The sequence below is a fragment of the Cucurbita maxima genome, unplaced genomic scaffold (genome assembly GCF_002738345.1).
Source record: "Cucurbita maxima cultivar Rimu unplaced genomic scaffold, Cmax_1.0 Cma_Scf00009, whole genome shotgun sequence".
Classification (NCBI taxonomy): Eukaryota; Viridiplantae; Streptophyta; class Magnoliopsida; order Cucurbitales; family Cucurbitaceae; genus Cucurbita; species Cucurbita maxima.
In genome coordinates, this window is record NW_019272025.1 from 1,101,080 (window position 1) to 1,120,212 (window position 19,133).

Here is a 19,133-nt window from a genome sequence, read left to right on the forward strand (position 1 = left end):
AGTTTTTTTTTTTTTTTTTTTTTTCTCTCTTATAACATCAAGCTTTCTTTCCTCCTTTTTCTCATTTATTTTATGCATCACAAGATTAAGAAAGAAATGGAACATTCATGGTGGCATTTCAACGAGGAAAATGAGATAAATTCAAGGAAGACAAAATTTGAGCCAAGCATTAAGGTCAGCTAACAAATTTGCCATTCATTTTCATCTATGGATGGGAAAAGAAACACCTTGATTAGGTGAGTGGTAAAAAAATGTTATAAAAAAGCTGATAGATAAGGTTAGATTGTTGATGAAAAACAAAAAGAGACGTGTCAGCGCGACGGCAAGAAAAGCCAACTGTGAGAAGAAATGAGCTAAAACGCTGAAACCAGACGTGAAAAGCTTGCTTAGCCATAGAAAGCTTTCTTTAATAGATAGACATGAGTGGAAAATCGAGGATCAATATATTTAGGAGGTTGTTCCATATGAACATGTTCAAGAAGAGTGTCATTGAGGAAATCATTCTTGACATCAAGTTGCAAAAGAGGCCATTTATTTGTGACCGCAATAGAAAGCACAACATGGACAATGGTAGCTTTGACAACCGGACTGAAAGTGTCAGTGTAGTCGAGACTAGAAACCTGAGTATAACCTTTGACAACAAAACGAGCCTTGAAACACTCGACGGATGCATCAAGCAAATATTTAATGTGAAACACCCATTTAAAGCCCACAATGTTGGTGTTGGCAGGGCGAGGAACCAAAGTCCAAGTTTCATTTGTTATAAAGCTCAAATTTCCTCATCCATGGCAGCAATCCAAGCAAGATTCTTAACACATATTTGAATCATTTTGGCTCAGTGGATGCAAGAATAGTAGAAAGAAGTTCAAATGAGCCAAAATACCAAGATTTGTTGGATGACGAGTCTTGAAAATACCAACTTTGGCTCTTGTGATCATAGGATGAGAGCCTAAAGAAGAAGATGAATCAGCAATAGGTTCAATAGAGGCCGGATCAGAAATCGAGGGTGGCAAAGAGGAACTTACAAGAGAAGTTTCAACCGGCACAAACTCATCCACAAGGTCATAACAAATATCACATGGGGATGAACTGGCTCGAGGAATGTGCGGTAATGAAGTGGTAGGGGGGATGAATCAATATGGTAAAGATGCGGTTCCAAGAAGTTTGAAATATGAAGAGAGGAAAAAGGTTGGGATTGGGAGCTAGGAACGATAGGAAAGTGAGTTTCATCAAATTGAGCGTGGCGAGTGATGTATAACTTAGTGGTGGTGGGATCTAGACAATGAAAACCTTTATGAGTAGTACTATAACCCCAAAAAAATGCAAGAAATGTTGTGGGAAGAAAGCTTGTTAGGCATATAATCACGCAAGTAAGGATAAACACGACAACCAAAGGGATGAAAATTGTCATAATGCAGAGGGTAGTCATAGAGAAGTTCAAAGGGTGACTTACCTCCAAGAAGTGGAGTAGACAATCAGTTGATAATATAAGCTGCAATGCTGAAAGCATCAACCCAGAAATGAAGAGAAAGATGGGAGTGAAAGATAAGAACCAAGCCAATCTCAGCACATATGATGTTTTCTCTCAACACAACCATTTTGAGCAGGTGTATATGGACAAGAGAGTTGATGGTGGATGCTAGGAGTACGTAAGTGAGTTTTGAAACAAGTGCTAGTAAATTCGGCACCTCCATCGTTTTGAAAAACCTTGATACAAACACAATATTGATTTTCCACAAATTTTTGAAATTGAAGAAAAATATCACAAAAATCATATTTAAATTTCAAAAGGTAAAGCCAAGTGAATTGAGAATAATCATCAATAAAAATAACATAGTAAATAAAATCAAATTTGGATTTGATGGGGAAAGCACCCCAAAAATCACAATGAATAAGATCTAACACATGAAACAACTTAGGTTTATTGTAGGAATAAGACAATGACGACTTTTTGCAAGCTAACAAGTACTATATAGTGGTGAAAAAGGCAATAAAGACATAAGAGAAAGATAACATTTTTTATTTAAAAAAGAAATAACAGAATGATTCACATGATGCAGGCGAGCATGACATAAATCATATGAGCATGACATAAATCATATGAAGCACGTAAACATTTTTTTTCTAAGGACAGAAATAAAGGCAGAGTTGACGCGCTCTAGCACGCCCTCCATCCCTTTTACCGATTGCCACCACCCTTCCTATGTGTCGATTCTAGTTAGTAAGAAGATTATTAGTAAATGTAATGGAGAGGAAAATCAGACGTTAATTTAGTAATTGAAAGAAGATTTTTAGTGAGATGAGTGATAACCAAAACATCTAATAAGTGAATATTTGGAACAGAATAAAGAGTATCAGTGTGGGGAATGGGTAGGGATGCATTGTTTTCATACGATCATAGTTCTTACCTGTGTAATTTTTAGACTGATCCAAAATAGATGGGCTGGGGTTCATATGGGCCGAAGCCCCAGTGTTCAAAAACCAATCAGCAGCATCGGGTCTAGCAATAGAACATGACGTGTTGAAGGCTTCAGAAAGGTGAACATGAGTAGAATCAGACCAAACATACTGTTGGTTGTAGCGGTCAACATAATGGCCCTCCATGCGGCATATTTGGTTGCTAGGTGGTCGACGACCCTAACCTGAGTAGGTTTGTCCTCAGTTGGAAGAGTTATTTTTATGGGAATGAGAACGACCTCGTTGGTTGCTAGAGAAAGTAGGATGACTTCTATGGGTGTGACCATGATTAGTGGTTGTGAATGTCGTAGAAGTGGAGTTAGAAGACTCAAGGGAGCACTAGAACAACTCAAAACTTTCAACTTTATAGACTAAATTTGCAAAACAGGGGAGAGGAGTGAGAGCCATCTAAGCCGTAGAAAAAGTTAAAAAATCGGTGTCAAGTCCCCGAAAGAACCAATGCATTTAATCAATGTCCTCGAAAAGTCTGCCAATGACACGATGCTGGTTACAAATTGTTTTGACGGCATGAGCATACTCAGCAATAGGTTTGGTGTCGTGTTTCATCAACTGCAAGTCATCATTGAGTCTCAATTCACAAGCTTTCGAATGATGACTGAACGTAGTTTCCAACGCAAGCTAAATGTCACGTGTAGTGGAGAGACCAATGGCGACATCAACGGCTTCCTCAATGAGAGGGGAGAGTAGGAGATGGAGAAGCCGTGATCGGTTGCTTTCCATGCTAAATATTTGGTGTTGAAGTGTTGAGAAGTTTTCTGGTTCAAAGTGAGGTGGTGGAACCATAGTTTCATCAACATAGCCCAGCATGTCTTTACTATCAAGGAGAGGGAGAAGTTGGTTTTTCTAACAAAGATAATAGGTGGAAGAAAGTTTGATGGTGATCATGCTAGATAAAACCTGAGATTTTTCCTTATTTAGATTTACACGTTTTCATTAGTTATTGAATACATTCGTTTGACCATTTGACAAACACGAATGGATTACCAAAGTTTTAGATGACAATTTTGTAGGAAGTGGCACAGATTTAGTTGACAGCTATTTTAGAATAAGTTAGATATTTAAATAGGTAAATCTGTTCAGAAGAAATAAACACCTCATTTTAAGTAATAATCTTCATCAATTATCTCTCTCCATTCTTTTTCACATCTTTATTTTCTTCCAATAAGTTCGAGTCAAGAGAAGAAGGGATCAGGTTGTTAAATCGAAGAACTCTAATACTATGAGAATATTTGCTAAAATCACCACTTCTAAGTGGTGGTGAGAGTTCTCTTCTATTGTAGGCAAATATGATAACTATGATAAACTGTAATGGAGATATCTAGATATTTGACTGTAATAAACGGTCAAATATGATATGGTAAACCATAATTCAAGGCTAAATATTCATAATTCAAGGTTAGATATCTTAACAGTTAAGTGCAGATTTAACCGGAAAGAGGAAAGAGATAGAAAAGTTATGGATAGGTTAGATTTCTTTTTCTTTTATCTTTTGCAATTATTTGGATTTTAATATCCCAGATCACTAGCACTTTTTTTAAAAGAAAAAAAACAATCATAAAAATTGACAAAAAAACAAATGAGAACAGAATAAAAAGAGAAACGGAGTAAAAACATAGGGAAAGAAAATGGACCCATATATATACCCCTTAGACAAGTGCTTTCAAAATGTACTCTTTTCATTCTATATATTCTCTATTAATGTAAGTGTAATGATCTAAAATAAATAAATGTGTATATGTGTTGTAGTGATATTTAATAAATAATTATTATTATTATGATAACTGAAATAAATTAATTAATTAAAAAAAAAACAGTTGTTGCGTCAAGTAGCTGCTACAATGGAGGGAGAGGATAGTGACACACGTGGATTGGAGATGTCTGAGGAGAGAGGGTGGGTGAGTTGGTAGAATGAAAATTTATAAAGGTCCAGTAAAAAAAGGTTAAAAAAGTAGAATAGAGGATTAAAAAAAAAAACGAGAGAAAACAGAGGAAGGAGAATCTTACCCATATTCTCGGTAATTCGTAAGGTTCTTCAGCGTTTGTTGTGTTAGTGTGCAAACGTGAGGATGGGGGGATGAGTGTGATGATTTTCAGCCATTGAAACTCTGAATTTAAGCTGATTTAAGCGTTTATCCCAAAGATAACGAAAACCCATTTGTCTGAACTTTTAAATCTCGATATCTTGGTCTATATTGCGTAATAAGTTATGAAATAGGGCTTGTTAGAATCATAATAAGGAGATCTATAAAGATGTAGAAGAAATCGAGATGAAATTCGGATTGTAGAAGTAAGATATGGCTTAGGGATACAACGGGTATTAACGGACAAGTTTGGGAAAAAATTCAGAAAATGGAGGTTGGAAACGAGCGTGTGAGAGACACGCGGGCGCGTGGGAGTCCAGAGTGAGAGCGTGACTGTGCGCAGATCAGTCGCGTGAGAAAAACAAACTGAACGTGTGCAGGCGCGTGAGAGCGCGTGCGTCATCGTTTTGGCTTCCAGTTTGTCCCTTTCGACTCCTTTTGATCTGTCTTATCAAGATTGGTCGATACTTATCTTGAAAATTGTGAAAAAAAGTCTAATTGGAAAAAATTGGGTTGTAATACCCTGTTAAACGTACAACCAAAGAAAAAGGGATTCAAAACCAGGTAAGTAGAATATCGTTCGTTCTTAACTTGTTTACAACATGTGAGTACGTTGTTTACATGATTAAGAGCTTAGTGTGTTAAAATGAGCTTCGATGATATTAAATGTTTATTTGTATATTGTGACTACTTGCCGGTGATGTAAGCATGTTATAATTGATTACTATAATGTTATGTGTCGAACATTATAAACGTATGAAAGCATGCATCAGATGTGAGTATGCTAAGCATGTTAATGGGAAGGTTATGACTCTAGGATATGCTTGTAGTGAAGGTGTTAATATAACACATGCGGAAGCAATTTGGATCTTATGCACTTTTAGAACATCAATTATAGTAAATAACTAGCATGTTCATAAGTATTAAAACTTAACGAGTTTGAATACTAATCTTTTGTAGTTCAAATTCATTTTTCCTCACGAACCGGTTTCGAACCACCACTAGTGTCTTCTACACTATACTCCGACCTTAGAACGGGATTGTGGAATTCGGTGAGTGACTAAACTTGGGAGAGATTTTGTATATATGAAGAGAGTATTTGTGAGAGGTTTTTCTCAAGGTTTTTCACCAAGAAGAAGACCTTTCATGTTTTATAATCACTCTATTTATAGAGTCATGTTTGCATGTTCATGCAAATTTGAGATCACCAAATTTTGACACTCAAAATTCCACTCAAATGTTTGGGATTATGTGGCAAGCATGATTGAGTTAACCAAATTTTGACACTCAAAATTCTACTCAAATTGGTGGGGTTTATTTGGCAAGCATGCAAGTTTGATTAAACCAAATTTTGACACCTCAAAATTCCACTAACATGTATTTTTCCATTAAATGAAGTCAATATTTTGACTTTTTCATTTTGATTCAACAATCAATTTGAATTATTAATTTCTAATTAAAGTAATATTAAATGATTAATTAATATTTAATATTAATTCAAATGCAATCTCAATTAATTCTAACACATATTTGATTAAGATATTTAAATCTTATTTAAATCTCATATTCTCTCTTTTTGTTTAATTCGTAAATAAAACAAAAATGCGGTTAAATATATCGTATATATGTAGTCCATTCTCCCTAATTTGAATTCAAACACTTCGAACTCACTCGTCACACTGTTCTATGGTTTAGTCCGATATGAGCTAGCAGAGGGACCTAATAGATCTATAGATCATGGGCTCCAACGATCCAAAATTAACTAGTTAAACTCATTAACCTTGTTAACCAACATTCGTTAACTACTAGAACATTCCACTATAGCCTAGTAGTTGCATTCCCCTCACTAAAAATAGATATATTTCTGTCTATTCGATATAATCATGATTAGTAAGTTGATCCTTCACAGGTTGTTCGTAACTAGAGCTCGATCAATTTACCATTTTACCCCTGAAGTTACTTCTTGTTTCTTATGTTTCACTAATCCTCTAATGAACAATTGGTTTGTGGTTCAACCAGTAAACCGAATCCCTCTCAGGCCAGTGAGAGGGTGGGACCCCTTGTTCAAGACCTGGAGTCAGTACTTAAGAGAACTACCTCTCTTCTATCCCTAAAAGTGGGTAGGAGCGAATTCCATCTTTCACCTCACGTCCCCAGCCATTTACCCAGTCTTACCCCTGAAATGGGAGGCCTATTGAGTTGGCGAACTTGAGCCACTCTTACCCATGCAAATCTAAGGATAATTCCGAATAAACAAAAGTTCATGGTTAGCTCAGAACTAAGATTGAATTACCTAGGTCATCGAATGAAAAGAAAATCAGTCTCAACAGTAAACGACATTATAAAGTGAGAGTGATTTTCTTCATGGTTCGATCTTATGCAATATTCATTGCATAGTATGCCCTCACTCACATGTCTCCACATGTACAATTTTAGTGATCACATTGTTTATATAATATACAAAAGTGGACCACATCCATTGTGTTCCTAGAATAAGGTACTCAGCCTTATTCTTATACTATAGATCATTTTGACTATATACTTGAACTTGATCAACTCTTATGTATCTACATATAGTTCAAGTAATCAGACTATAGCCAGAGTGTTCTTAGTTTATTGGATTTAGATTAATGATCGTAAAGTTCACTTTATTCAGTAACAATCTTTACTGAATAAACAACAATAATAACTTTATTGAAAATAGAATATGTTTTTGTTTACAAATTATGAGTTTTAGGACATAAAACCCAACATATAGATTGTGGAGCCATGACCTAATTATATAAGTATTGTAGTTTACTAATTCCCGTGGAGTTTCTGACCAACGCGCTGTGTGCTAAGTCAGAGAGAATGAGTACTCCTGACCGTTGGTATATGAGTTATACAAGTCGCCAGAGAAATTAGTAGACAAGCCGTATTTGACCAAGAGCGAGTCTTACATACGAGTCCGAAAATTCTAGATAAGCATATAGAGAGAGTCCATAATCTAAGCTGGAGGTAGCTGAGATACTTCATTAACGAACATATGACCCTAGTAAGTAAAATTAGGAGTCAATGTCGAATAAAACTTAAAAACACCTGGAAAGATTAGTTATAAATCATGAAAGATAAATTAGCTACTTACTCGATAATCTAATTACTCATCAAAATTATTATAACTTTTTTTTTTCCAGATTTAGATGATGCAGGCCAACCGAGGACGAGACCAGCGGGCTGAGACTATTGGGAATCCATGTCTGGGTCTGTTTATGTAATTATGCTTTCGTTGTTTAAATTTTTTGTTGGTTAATAATGTTTTAAATAGAACTGGTTTTGAATGTTTTATTCGATGTTTATGAACATTTTTTTGTGGAAATCTTTTGCTAAATTATGATTGCTTGTTGGAGTTTGTTATCGGAGTCATCGGTAGTTCCTGTAAATCGCGTTGTCGATGAACGAGTGTTACATGAAGTCATCAATACAAATTTTTTAACCAATATTCGTGCTTGCTTTTTCTCTCTCCTATTTTTTTTTTTGTGTTCATCTTGATCGAGTATATGCGTTGTTGTGCGATCCTAACAACTGATACCAGAGCAAGACAAGATTCACCATGATATGTGAAAATGGAACGTTCAATGATTGGAATTGAAAACTTTGATGGATCCGATTTCGGTTTCTGGAAGATGAAAAATTGAAGATTATCTGTACTAAAAAGATCTTCACGAACCCTTGTTGGGGGGTGAAGCCGTATACCATGACCATAGACCTATTGAAGGCGTGAAAGCTCAAGGATCGTTTGGCCTTAAGGCTAATTCGGTTGAAGCTTTCTAGAAATACGACATTCAACATCATCAAGGAGAAGACGACGTCAGACCTATTGAAGGCGTTGTCGAATATGTATGAAAAACCATTGGTTATGAACAAGGTGTATTTGATGCAGAGGTTGTTCAATCTACAAATGTCTGAAGGTGGATCTGTTGTATATAAATGAGTTCAACAAGATTGTAAGTCAATTAAGCTCGGTGAAAATTATTTTCGAAGATGAAATTAAAGTATTGTTTTTATGTCATCTTAATCTGAGTCGTGGGATACTGTTGTTACTGCGATCAGCAGTTCACGAGAATCTGATAAACTGAAGTTTGATAAAATTCGAGATGTAGTTCTCAACGAAAGTATTTGCGAACGAAAAATTAGAGATTTATCAGGTAATTCTCTCAGTGTTGATCGAAGGGGAAGAAGTAAATCAAAGAGCCCAAACAAATATGGGTGATCAAAACTAAAGAACGGAGAAAAATCTCAAAACAAATCAAACGTAAAGTGTTGGAATTGTAGAGAAAAAATGACACTTTCAGATGGATTGTACAAAATTGAAGAAGCAAAATCACAAATCTGAAAAATGATAATGATTCTTTATATTCAACCGAAGATACCGAGGATACTTTAATCCTTAGTGTGGACAGCCTGATTGAATCCTGAATTTTGGATTCAAGTGGAGCATCATTTCATTCGTTTTCAAGTAAGAAATTGTTTTAAAATTTCAAATCAGGAAATTTTGGGAAGGTGTATCTTGCCGACAATAAAACCTTGGAAATGAAGGAAAGGAGACTGTCTGCATAAAAACTGTCAAAGAAAATCAATGGACATTAAAGAATGTCAGATATATTCCTGGTCTCAAGAAGAATCTGATCTACATTAGTCAATTGGACACAAGTTATGTAGCAGAGTTTGAGAAAAGTTTGTGGAAGATTGTGAACAGTGCTATGGTGGTAGCACATGACATAAAATCTAGAACCTATAAACCATTGCAGGGATGTATAAACATGGTTGTTGTTGTTGAGGGTGCTTCAAATTCAAGTCTATGACATATGAGCATCAAATGAATGGAGATGTTGGTTGCAAAAGGAGTTTTAGAGGCCTAAAATTTGTTGATATGGGTCTTTGTGAGAGTTGCATTATGGGCAAACAAAAATGAATTAGCTTCACAAGTGTTGCTAGAGAACCAAAGAAGGTGTGTTTGAAAATGGTCCATACAAACGTTTGGGGACCATCTTCAGTTTCATCACTTGCCTTCATCGATGATTTCAGCAGGAAGGTACAAGTTTATTTTCTGAAACACAAATTAGATGTGTTTGTCACCTTCAAGAAGTGGAAAGTTGAAGTTGAAAAATCAGACCGGCTTGAAGATTAAATGCATGAGGTCTGACAATGGAGGGAAGTATGCCAAGTCAGAGTTTAAAATATTTTGTGCAGCTGAGAGAATTAGATTAATAAGGACAGTTCCAGGTAAGACGAGACAAAAAGACATTGCAGAAAGGAAGAACATAATATTGAATGAGCGGACAAGAAGCATGAGGATTCATTTTGGACTACTAAAGATATTTTGTGCTGATACTGTGAACACAGCAACCTATTTGATCAATAAAGGGTCGTCAATACCCTTGGAAATCAAATTGTCATAAGAAGTACGGACAAGGAAAAGACTCAAGTACTCTCACTTGAGAACTTTTGGTTGTATTGTGTATATTCACGTTGATCCAGAGAAAAGAGACAAGCTTGATGCTAAGGCTGTAAAATGCTATTTCATAGGCTATGACTCTGACATGTTCAAGTACAAGATTTGAAATAACAAGAATAGAAAAATCCTAAGACATTGTGACGTGATCTTTGATGAAAATGTTATGTGCAAGAACAAAGAGAAGATAAGCTATGAGACTATGAAGCAAGTTGGAGTGGAGCTTGAGTTGTAGGAAAACTCACCTAGTCATTTACAACAGAAGCTTAAGAAACTCCGAGATTGTTGCTGAAGAACCAGATGTAGAGCAAGTGATACTTGAGCAGGTGTTGAAGAGATCATCCAGAACTATCAGAGCACCTGATAGATTTTCACCTTCATTTTATATGTGGGTGCTGACTGAGTTACCTACAGGAAAGAGAGCTTAGATAAACAAATGGGTGTTCAGAATCAAAGTTGAAACAGATGACAAAAGAAGGTTCAAGACTCGCTTAGAATATAAAGGTTATTCACAAAGAAAAGACATTGTATATGCTGAAATTTCTTCTCTTGTTGTGAAATCAAATACTATTCGAATTTTGTTGAGTATTGTTGCATAAGAGAATTTGCACCTTGAGAAAATGGAGGTAAAAACAACGTTCTTACATGGAGATCTAGATGAGGAGATCTACGAGCAACAACTAGAAGTGTTTAAGCTTCAGGCAAGAAACACATGGTGTGTAAGCTTAGTAAGGCTTGTATAGATTTCAACAAGCACCGAGAAAATAGTACAAGAACTTTGACTCCTTCATGTGCAAGAGTGGTTTCCACAGGAGTGAAAAAAATTAGTGTTCTTACCTCAAGAAATACATTGATTCTTATGTGTTTTTAATCCTCTGTGGATGATATACTGATTGTTGGATCCAATATAAAAGAGATAAACCACTTGAAGGTAAGCATGTCTTCAGTATTTGAGATGAAATATTTGGGTGCAGCAAAGCATATTCTTAGGATGAAATTTTTTCAAGATAGATATGCTAGCATATTAAATCTATCCTATGAGCAGTACATTGAGAAGATGTTGTCTAAATTTAGAATGAATGATGCCAAATCTAGAACTACCCCTTTGACAAATTGTATTAAATTGTTAAAGGGGTAATCTCCCAAAACGTAAGCACATGACATCAATTGTGTATACTTCTGCAGTTGGGAGTTTGATGTATGTTATGGTCTGAACTAGATCTGATATTGAAGTTGTTAGCAAGTACATGGAAAACCTAGAGAAAGAACATTGGAAAGCTGTGAAGTGGCTTCTAAGATTTCTAAGATATCTAAGAGGTACATCCGGCACTTCCCTTTGTTATGACAATGACAAAGTAATTATGGATATCTTCAACTTTCCAACATTTTGTCATTGGATTTTTTGCACCATCTATCTTCTCCAAACACATATCACCTTTTTTCACTAACCGGCGAGTGAAATAATATCATCTTTTGATGTGTTTTGTCTTTGAATGATAAACCGAGTTCCTCACCAACTGTATGACACTTTGACTATTTGTATAAAGAATCTTTCTGTGTTGCTTCTTGCCTAATTCTTCTAGATAGTATGTCATCCATATTATCTCTTTTCCAGCTTTAGCTATAGCCACGTACTCTGTTAGCACAAAAGGCACTAATCTTCTTCAAGCTAAGTTATCCATAATTAGATAGTTTTTTTTTAGGTATGAAATATGCCAAATTAGCTAGTCAATATATTATCACCAAAACTATTGTAAAACCCTTGGCTGTCCATAGTTATTTTTTTCTACTTCCATTCAGACACGTTTTATTTTTTGTCTTTGGGCCTTTATTAGTTAACGAACCAAACATTTGCTCACAAACTCTACTATCTCCTTCTTCATATTCCGCCATCAATAATACGGCCTAAGATCCTAATACATCTTAGTGCTACCATTCTCAAAATAAGCTTCGATTAACATCTTTAGGTTTGCATCCTCGGACATGCACCATCATCCTTACCAAAAGAAGTTCCATATCATAAGTCAGTGAGAACTCATTTCCCCACTCTATTCCTAACAAATGCCATATCTCAATCAAATGAGGGTTCATCTATTGAACATCGATAACATGTCTCAGCATCAGCTGGGCTGACAGTTGAGCCAATTATTCCATAACCTCTCCCATTACCACAATTATCTTAGCCCATCCAAATTCTTATATATGGTACTCCACTCGATAATCACCATTGACGTGTTGACAAAGTTTCAAAGCTTAATGTCCGAAATGTCAAAATGTTAAATTAATACACAAATATCATATCAAATGAGCAAGTATAAGATGAAACATGTGTTGGGTGGAAAAACAACTGTTCACGACAGCACATATTCTTGGATATAGCAGAGTTGAATAAAAACGTACTTTTCACCCTTAAGAAAGTTGAATTAAGACATCTCAATGAAGCCAAAGTTGTAGCTTAGATGATAATATGCAATATCGCATAAGACAATAAGATGAGAAAAACATAAAGAGCAATGAATTTTAAGAGTTTTTTGACCGATTGCAAAACTGAACTTGGAAAAAAATTTAAAATATGATTCAAGATTATTATCCATCATAAATTTGTAACCGTCTTCAAGTATGTTAAAGACTTTGTTGCATAGATGAAACTTGATTAATTTAGATATCTTGGTTCATATCATATTGTCAAATTAGAAATATTCGAACGAACTTTCTATACTAACTTGAGTTAGATTCCCAGTTAGATTCCCTTTTCTATACTAACTTGCCTTTTCTATACTAACTTGAGTTAGATTCCCTTTTTCAATTATGACGTACTAGGTTAGATTGCCATTTAGGTCATGGTCGAGGTGACTTCAAAATTCTGGTAACATTCTTCCGTTCCCTTGGTTCACAATCTTTTCCTGCTGAATTAATCCCCATGTAAAGGAAACTACAAATCTCTCTCTATTTTAGGTCTGAACAAAGTGGTCGCTCAACTAGTCTCCACTTATGAGTTGCTTTTGAATCCAAAAATCAATGAAACTACTGTCATATGCGCAAGGTTGGATCATAAATAGTAATTTAAAAATAATAATAACGAAAATAAAGATAGATATTTGTCTAAAAAGACAAATCGTAGAGAAAAGAAATGTAGGTCAAATTCAATCAACCATCAATAAAGAGTTTCAAATATTGCATCTAAGTGAAAAAAGGGAACTTCCGATTTGTTTAAGGTTAGAACCTTTGAGCATAAAATGAATACAAAATGTGGAAAATAATAATATTCTTTCAATGTCTCCCACTGAACATTGAACCTATAAAAATTCAAAGCAAATGATACAAACAGTGACAACAAAACAAAAATTTGTTGGCGGGACTCTTACTACAGGGTCTGGAGTTCCTGCTCTGGAGCTGCTGCATTGACAGGCTTATATGAATGGAATGCTTGCTGTCTCCTCCTCCAAATAAACCACACTCCCACTGCTGACAACCCAAGAATAAGCGTGACCATAATGGCTAAACCCACCAAAACATAAAGTCGCTTCCACAATGACCTAAACAATATAAAACAGATTGGATTACATTAATGCTATGCAACATTTAGCCATCCATGAATACAAGACTCTAACTAACTAGGAATGTAGTAACAACATAACATTTGTATGACTACATTACCATTTAGTCCTTAAGACGTGACAATATGTCTATTTAATCCATAAATTTTTAAAAGTTTCAACTGGACTATATTTGACGTGATGTGATTACGGGTGGCGCATGAGGGAGTAGGCTAGTTGATAAAACAAAATGTAAAAAAATTCAGTTTAAATTTTATCACACTTAGATCACTTCCTTGAATTTAAATAGGTAACAATCAGGTTGATATTTTAGTAAATGATGCAAAGAAGGCTCGTGACATTTGACCCACAAGAAGGCTCAACAATCAAGCAAAATCTAGTCCACTTATTTTTTTCTAGTTAGCTTAATCCCTCAAGTACGTGAGTGCGTTAGTTCTATCACTATGTCATGACTGGAACGTCTTAGAATAAAAACCAAAATTTTAAGAACATAATTCATAGTTTTTGAAGTTTAAAAACTAAATAGACACAACTAAAGAAGATTTATTGACTAACTTCATAATTTAACATTTAAACCTATTTACATACTTACCTATCCATTAGAGGTTCGACATTCCATCGAATGACCTGGTAACTTCCATACCTAGGAGGTAGCTTCATGTGATGCTCGACGATCAGGGAAATTATCGTCTGCCAGAGAAACAATATTTTAAAGGGTTGCTTGTGAATTTCGGTTGTTGTGCAGTTTACAGTTGCAGGTATATTCACTTACAGTAGCAGTCGCATGTGAGAAAAATTCTGAGGATCCATTAGGGAGTATGGCCAACTGAATAAGTGAATGATTTCCTCTCATGGTAAAGTTCAATAAACGGACCTGAAATAATGGTTAAAAATGATATGCAGTAAAAAGTTGGATACAGTCACAACTCAATTAGTAAGAAAAGCTGAGAGAGATGTCTCTCAGGGTAAATTATAAGTTTTGCCCGTGACTTTTGATCGTTGCATCAATTTATTCTCCTTAAACTTTAATAGATTTCACCTCCCACTTATGTTATAAACTAAGCTATGACATGATATGCTCACTGAACCAGTGTTAGCTCATTTGGCATGTCAATATTTAGTGAAAAATTAACTCAATATAGGAACTATTTAGAACCATAATTAATGACTTTTAACTAACTAACGTCAATGTTTAATGACTTATAAATCTTAGGGATCAAATAGCCATAACAATGGAATACATTTATAATAAAACCTATTTGTTATTACATTAATTATTGTTAAATACTGAAAAATAAATTTCAATCCCCAATGTGTCAAGTGTACTAACCTGTGAATGACTAACATTTAACTCTTGAGCAATATGATCGGAAAGGTGTGTAATATGAGGCTCCAGATGTTTGTAGCTTATGTTCAACAAGATATCAAATGTGATACGTCCAATCTGGATATCTTCTGCACGTAGCACAAAAGAAAACACTTTAACAAACAGACCTTTAAGGTAGAGCTTGCAACAGATAATAAATTTGTTAAAATACTCTTCTTTTTTTTTTTTTTTTTATAAGAAATAATTTCATCGATAGTATGAAATTACAAAAGGGGTTGTTAAAACAATCATCGTTTGAAATTCACATATTATATCATATACATTAGCATGATATCAAAGAAGACTAAAATGGTAGAACCTCAACTGTCATCATGATATGAAGGATGGTATAACTTGTTTTAACTTACCAAATCAATTAAGCTCAACGACCATATCGACAATAAGGAAAAGAATATTACTAAAGAACCAACTGACATGCTGTCAAGCTTCCGTATTAGCATAAAAGCAAAAATAAACCTTGCAATTAACCATACCCGGAATCATATCATGTGGTGATTCGCTTGGAGCTGATGCAGGTGCCGTATCAGTATCGTGTGATGTATTTGAAACTGAAGGAGCATGAGCATTTTCATCCGAAATGTGAAGCCTTTCCCATAACTCGGAACAATTAGTTTTCCAAAATCCAATTTTTGAATGCTCTCTGTCATACATCACTAAAGTGTTGCGGACAATGATCCCTGTAACAGAAAACAGTCATGCTAAAATGTGATATGTGATTAAATTACAAAAAAAAAAAAAAAAAAAGGCGAATTCACAAAATGAACAGTCAGAAATTCCAAATTCCTATAGAATAAGCATTCACGAGCGAAAATCGTCTGTGCCATGAAAAAAATGTACCTCCTAGAAGAGTAGTTTGATCATTATTTCCATTCTCGAAAATTCCCAGACAATATGCACCATGTACCTTTGAGTGCTGAAATAATGATTCAGAAAATTCACAGTAAAGAAGAATCCGTTAGCTCAAACTTTTATGACCACTATTTCAATTGAATACAAAGATCAATTGACGGCCCTTATTTTTGTTATGGAGGCTTATACTGCCCAACCCCACACTTAATCCCATGTAAACAGACACAGATACAAAGAAGTAACGCAAAAATCTTTAGTAATCAAGGGATGTTCCTTACCCGGAACAAGTAATTTTCTGGTGCTAGAGACAACTTTTGGCCATTGTCAAATATCAAGTCAACTGTCGGAAATGTTTTTGATAATTCAGCAGCATCACTAACATAAAGTAACGAATCATAATTACTTATTGTTGTAAATCACTTTCAAAACTGACAACGTATTACCTAACCATACCTTCCAGCACCAGAAAAACATGTATCTTTAAAATTTGGGTCAGGACCACCAATCTTCTTCAAAGAATGAAGCGCATTCATAATCTGAAAGATTTTTTCTTTTTAAATTCATTATGCATTCTAAAACAAAGATGCAAAAAACAGGACTTCAAACTGCTAACGACTCAAGATCAAATTTGTAATTTTGTAATCAAGGGAACACTATTAGAGAAAACAAGAGAAAAGAGACAGGATATATGCCTGGTCATGGTTTGACTACTACAGGGATCGATCCTTTCTAATAAGGAGCCAAAAGTTTTTCGTTTCTCTCTCTTCCTTTCTCCATTTAATTGTATAGACGAAGTTTTTTCAGGCAACACAAGAACTTGGCTTAACACTGAATTGAAAGCCTCCACAAATATGACAAATGTTCTCATTTATTAAGATTGACAAGGAAACAATGTAAATTGATTCATATCAAATCGTTAAAATGTAAAGCAACTAGAACAAGTTTACAAAAGAAAATAAAAAAACGATGCAAACAATTATCAGACTGAAACAGAAATAGAAGAAAGATAACTCTGGAAAAGTAAGAATCAGACTGTCTTACTATGTCCTTGGCAAAGCATGCAACAATCTTCAAATTCAGACATTACTAAAGAAACTCCTGACTGAGAATGTTAAATTCTGGGAAATAAAAGCTTACAGCATTCTTGAAAGGTCCAAAGGCTTCCTGTGGTAGGTAAGAATAAGTTGTACCACTATCCAAGACAGATCCATATCTTCCGTCAAAAACGCTTGGCTCGAGAGGCAACTTTTTACCCGCAACATGTATCTCCTTCAAATCAACATTGTAATATGGACTGTTGCCATCCCGAAACTAAAGTAAATGTGTGAGATGTATCAATTGTAATTGTTATGAAAGAGCATGAAGTACAATTTTTTTAAGGTTAAACGACTTTAGTACACACCTTCTCACAGGGTCTGAGTAGCTAAAAATCATCTCTGATGGAGGAGAGATTCCACCAAGAACCATAGCACCACCACCAATATCCATACCACCATAGCATAATGAGAAAGAATCATTAATCACACCTTTTTCAACTAGTTGGTCGACAATACTAAGATCACCACTGCCCAAACCCATAATTCCATCAGCACGTTGACTGTAAAGATCACCAGTTTCCTCATTCTCACAACCAAACACAGCACGCTGGGGTACGAGTGCACTCTGATTTCCAAAGGATATAACATCATCACCAAGGACACCACTGCTAGTACTCATTTCAGCATACTGCCTCTCATAGACACACTGCACTCCGTCATTGTCACAAGTGCAATCAGAATTGCATTTGACAGGTTGGTAAGTGCTTGACAATTCTGGGTCAAACTTTGGGTCCTGATAGAAATAAAAGTTTAAGTAGAAAGAACAGCTGGCAAGGTTCCTATGAAGAAAAAACTAGAAATGCTTTAATATAAATGTAATAAATGACTGCACAAATTTTATCCATAAAACCATCGTAGGAACAAGCTTTAAGACCCATATAGAATACCGACAATACAATTCTGTCACATTCATTAAATAGATAATGCCTTTTAGTTATCCACATTTCTCTAAATTGGAGGGAAACAACATTCTAGCGTCCAGAGTCAGACAGCATTCCGAGATCACTTCTTCCCAGAAAAAAACAATTTGTCCATCGAAGGAGACCTTATCATTTACCCTTTGGTGCAGTATAAACATATATCATTCTAGGATCCATATCATTTGATCTATTTCCTTACCAGACTGATAAATTACCAATTTCCAAATCAATATCATAAAAAGCAGATAAAGGAAACAGAGCAAATGATTGAATATGGATATGAATATGAAGGCCTTATAAATGATCTGGCAAGCATCAAATTCTAAACATTTTAACCTGGTGCTTCCCACAAAGTTCGCAAGTTGAGCAAGGAACATAAGTAACCGTACTTCCCGTATCAACAATAAGCGCGAATTTCTGCGGCGGAGTACCGATCCAAAGCCGTGTCGTATAATACCTGAACCAAAAACCAAATTTCATCAAACGAAAATCATAACCATCCAAAAATTAAAGGAGGTGGATCATACCCATTGAGAAGGAGATCGTCGTAGAGCCGCATTCGAGCGTTGGAACGATTATTCGAATTGGGGAATCCGCGGAGACGACGGTGAGGCTTGGAGATCAATTTGGAGGAATTGGGAGAAGAGCGATAAAGAGGCAACACCATTGCGCGATGCGAAGGCGTAAGGAGAGGATTGGAGGAGATGGGATCGGCGGAGAGTGTGAAATGCGTGAGGTGCAAGAAATGGAGGAGAACAGCGAGGAGTAGATTGGGTGTTCGTGCCATTGGCGATTGGATATGGGAAAGGTCAACGGAAGGAGGCAGATCGAAGAGGGAAGAAGGAGAATGGATTGAAGGGATGCGAAATCAAGGTGAGAGCTGATTGATTGATTCAAAATAAACAATTGCAGTTAAAGTTGGGTGAAGGATGATTCATTTTAAAGAAAGCGAGGGAAAGCCACACTTCACTCGACGTCCGAGAGATTTTCCAAACTTGCCTTTTGACAGGTTAAGGAATTATACGAGTTAGTTGGGCTGAATTAAAAATAAAAAATAAAATAAAAAAATAACTAGGTTTGTAATAAATATGACGCTTTAAGTCTGAGTACAGCCCTCTCTATTTAAATAATTATACTTATTTACCATATACTTAAATATTAAATACTCACATATCACAAACCAATTTAACTATTTTTTTTTTTTTTTTTTTTTTTTTTTTTTTTTTTTTTTTTTTTTTTTTTTTTTTTTTTTTTTTTTTTTTTTTTTTTTTTT

The 19,133-nt window shown here is 35.2% G+C and overlaps 2 protein-coding genes across 2 annotated transcripts in view; both read right to left on the reverse strand.

Moving 5' to 3' along the window:
- The window catches only part of LOC111483613 (U-box domain-containing protein 4-like), a 261,990-nt gene that overhangs the window by 15,002 nt on the left and 227,855 nt on the right, over nt 1-19,133 (reverse strand). The window lies entirely within an intron of this gene.
- Nucleotides 13,236-18,807, reverse strand: LOC111483616 (aspartic proteinase nepenthesin-1-like). The gene is made up of 12 exons (XM_023129835.1): nt 18,388-18,807; nt 18,197-18,317; nt 17,246-17,673; nt 16,981-17,137; nt 16,297-16,379; nt 16,122-16,218; nt 15,832-15,907; nt 15,468-15,671; nt 14,938-15,062; nt 14,380-14,481; nt 14,200-14,297; nt 13,236-13,586 (listed from the first exon to the last, which is right to left on the reverse strand). The coding sequence occupies exons 1-12, from the start codon at nt 18,645-18,647 to the stop codon at nt 13,415-13,417; spliced, it is 1,923 nt and encodes a 640-aa protein (XP_022985603.1). The 5' UTR covers nt 18,648-18,807; the 3' UTR covers nt 13,236-13,414.